Source organism: Priapulus caudatus, unplaced genomic scaffold (assembly GCF_000485595.1).
Source record: "Priapulus caudatus unplaced genomic scaffold, Priapulus_caudatus-5.0.1 Scaffold78, whole genome shotgun sequence".
NCBI lineage: Eukaryota > Metazoa > Priapulida > Priapulimorpha > Priapulimorphida > Priapulidae > Priapulus > Priapulus caudatus.
In genome coordinates this window covers 315,533-318,823 of record NW_014577139.1, presented here as the reverse complement: position 1 = coordinate 318,823, position 3,291 = coordinate 315,533, and the positions used below count along the sequence as shown (strand labels likewise).

Here is a 3,291-nt window from a genome sequence, read left to right as displayed (position 1 = left end):
CCCCTCCCCCCCACTCTCCCCCCACCACCACCACTACGCTCGACGCATATCCATGATAACATGTTAATATAGCGAAGTCATTAAAGTTACACAGCTGTATCTTTATTACTGTACTACCAGTATAGCAAAGCCTAGCTATCATAGATTTTAGATCTGTATTAGTAGTATCCTAGATATATGCTCTGATCGTGAACGCGATGATGGGAGGGTGCTCTTCATTCGTTTGCCAGTGAGTTTAGCATCAGAACACCTACCGCCAGGTGAGCGCTGTCGCTCTGCGGCATTTGTTCTTTCTCCTTTTCAAGAGAAGATGTAAATATCATTCTCAAGCAGTCCCAATTAAATACCAGGAAATTTCTTTCCCCTTCAGCACTGTATAGTACTACATCTCATGGTAGGGTAGCAATATGCTGTACAATCATTGTCAGCATCACCTTCGGTACTCTAGTTGTGTTACCCAGCCAAAAATAGCACAAGTACTACCCTAACCCACTAATGACAACAGGATGTGTGGTTTCACCTTAGCAACTGACGTATCATGTACCAGTCAACACTGGTTGTGTCATTGCTGCATCTGTTGATATATGTGTGTATCTAAAACATGCCACGTGATCACACACATATGCCGATTGCAGTAACATCTCAAATGCAGGCTACATGGTCTCCATAACCGTTGCCATTTCTCCTAGCCGTCTAGAAAAATCCTGCAATAGAGTGTGACACTATTACCATACTAACATATTTTACACCAGAACTGCGGCCATGTCTCTGGAAATAATGATGCTTGGACACCAATGCTATAGATCTATAGAATGGAATAACTGTGCACTTACTGTGAATTTTGGAATGGACATCTCAAAGATCATCTGTTTGACCTTTCCCGAGGAGTCGGCCAATTTAAGTATAACGGTGACATAGGGGGCACCAAGGTTCCTGCAGGAATCGGATGCCATAGCAATGCCAAGCTTCCACTGAAGGTCAATCAGCTAGAACACCAGAGCAAATTCATGGCACATGATTTTTTCCCTACTGGAGCATACCAGGTTTACATTAAAATAACAGGTGAAATGTTTCACCACGAATATTGTACGTCGAGCGATATTCATTGTTCAAAAGTTTACTGCTCAACTAGATGAGACAGTTTGACAGAACAGGTACTGCTCATCAAATATTGCCGCTACAGATTATTTACATATAGATAGCTGTATTAATATTGTGTGTCTTTGTGGTAAGCTTTAATGAGGTGTAATTGCAACATTTTCCATGCAAACGTGTACATCTACAGGGTTGGGACAGTACACACCTTGCTAACACTAGTTTCACACTGCACACAGTCCCTTAGACTATGCATCTTTATTTGCCCCGAGTGTTCATCCCAGACACTTCCAATTACACTGATGGCCACATCACTCCACGACATACTCCACTTCAAGTTCTTTACTAGCTCCTCTGCTGTTACACCAGTCTTTGCAGACGACCTGTCATCAATGACATTTTTTATTGGAATATTCCATATACGCTTGCATTATAACCCATTCTACGTAAACGTTTACCTACAAGCTCTAATTCAAAGCTGATATTATGCAAATCTCGCTTCTGTTGAAGGTGAAGCTCAGTTTTTCGGATGGGAAGATGGTAAATTTGAAACCAAGAGTGCAACCCAAGTGATTCCTAAATCTCATATAAATCCTCTAGATTTATCATAAAGCTATGTTTTTAATTTTCGAGATTATTGCACAATCAATATTACTAAAAAACTGCATCACCTGAATAAAAACTGAAGTGCACTGCTAGCCATCTGTATATCTGTAGATGTCAGTTTTGACCCTAACTGGTGACATTTCTGAAATTAAAAACAAGACACTGTTTAGATTACCACTGCAAACACACCGTTTAGAAATTCTTCCAGTTACTGATGTGAGATCGAATCAGTTCTGATGACAGTGATTTTCATAATTATTATTGATTGTTAAAGGCATACTGGGCCCATTAATTATGCAATGTTGATGAATGCTAGAGTAACTGCCACCTTGTGTAGTTAATAAGTACATAACCTTATAGTTATAGCCAAACACGTATTAGTTTGTCCAATATCACTGCTGGTTACATCACAAGTAAAGAAGCTAGAACTCGTTTCCTGAATGAAGTTTTATATCACTAGAAAATGTAAGCGACACGCTGAAACAAATGAAAGGGAACTAATGTCAATACAGTATAACGATAACTGTCACAGTTCTCTCTCTCCGTTAATATAACTAAATCGACATCCCCCCCCCCAGTTCGAGGGGGCAATGCCGCGAACTCAAGGAGAAATCCAGTGGCCGGTCTCTGGTTCATAGACGCGAGGCTGGCGAATCGCACAGCGAGGGCGCAGTGATGGCGCGGGAGGCGAAGCATCGCTGAGTGGCGGCGGCTGACCATGTGGAGGCGATGCAGGGGCCAGGGTAGACAGCGATAGAGTGGCTGCTGGGAGATCGTCATCTGTCGGCCTTTCATGCGATGCTGAAGGACTCGGCGGCGCAACACAAGGCATGTCCGTGCACGGATCGCGTGGGACAGCGTGTGGAAGACCAGGACGAGGCAGGGAAGCATCTGGCGGTTTGAGAGCTGGTGGTGCCAGCGACGGCATAGATGGTCCTGCATGGGCCCGTTCCTGGATCTAGGTAGAAGCCGGAACAAATGCTCGGAGGAACTTCTGGTTCCGTGTGGTGAGGCACCCGGACCCGTCCACTTTAATGCGGTATTGGTCGTGGCCAAGAGTCTCGACGACCGTGCCGGTGCGGTCCCATCGCTTTGGCGAGTTCCCCACCTGATTCTGGATGAAGCACCTGTCGCTGTCATGTGTTGGCCGCAGGGGGCGCACATGCTCATTCAGGCTCTCAGACGACTTTACGAATCTCGCTCGTAGCACGACCTCCTTCGAGTGCCATGCCTCTTGCCATTCCGGGCGGACAAAAGGGTTCGAGTACTTCTCCAGGCGGTTTACGAAAGAGAATGAGTCATGCAGCCAGGGCTCGAATTAAGCGACGAGAAGGGCAAGGCAATTTTTTTATCGCCTTGAATTTTCTCTAAAATGGAAGGGCACAGAGGCAATTTTAAAAGGCACCAAGGCAACTCAAAATTTGAGAAGGGCACAAAGGCACTTTTGTAAAATAAAGGAAAACTCATAACAAATTAGTACATCAACATCGTCTTGCTTTTAATGTACAAAACAATATGCCCCCATGTAAGCTTACACCGTAACACCGACCGGTCGGGTTGGATTTCCAGGGGCAGTACGGCAATTGCCGT

At 44.6% G+C, this 3,291-nt stretch overlaps 1 protein-coding gene across 1 annotated transcript in view; it reads right to left on the bottom strand.

Annotated features, from left to right (window-relative positions):
* Positions 1 to 208: 208 nt before the first annotated feature.
* Positions 209 to 3,291, bottom strand: part of LOC106821591 (COMM domain-containing protein 6-like) — a 10,578-nt gene continuing 7,495 nt past the window's right edge. Inside the window, exons 4-7 of the mRNA XM_014826474.1 lie at positions 1,767 to 1,843; positions 1,304 to 1,478; positions 834 to 986; positions 209 to 704 (exon numbers count right to left, since the gene is read on the bottom strand). Of these exons, the coding sequence (XP_014681960.1) occupies positions 654 to 704; positions 834 to 986; positions 1,304 to 1,478; positions 1,767 to 1,843 (456 nt within the window). The 3' untranslated portion in view covers positions 209 to 653. The remainder of the gene's footprint in view (positions 705 to 833; positions 987 to 1,303; positions 1,479 to 1,766; positions 1,844 to 3,291) is intronic.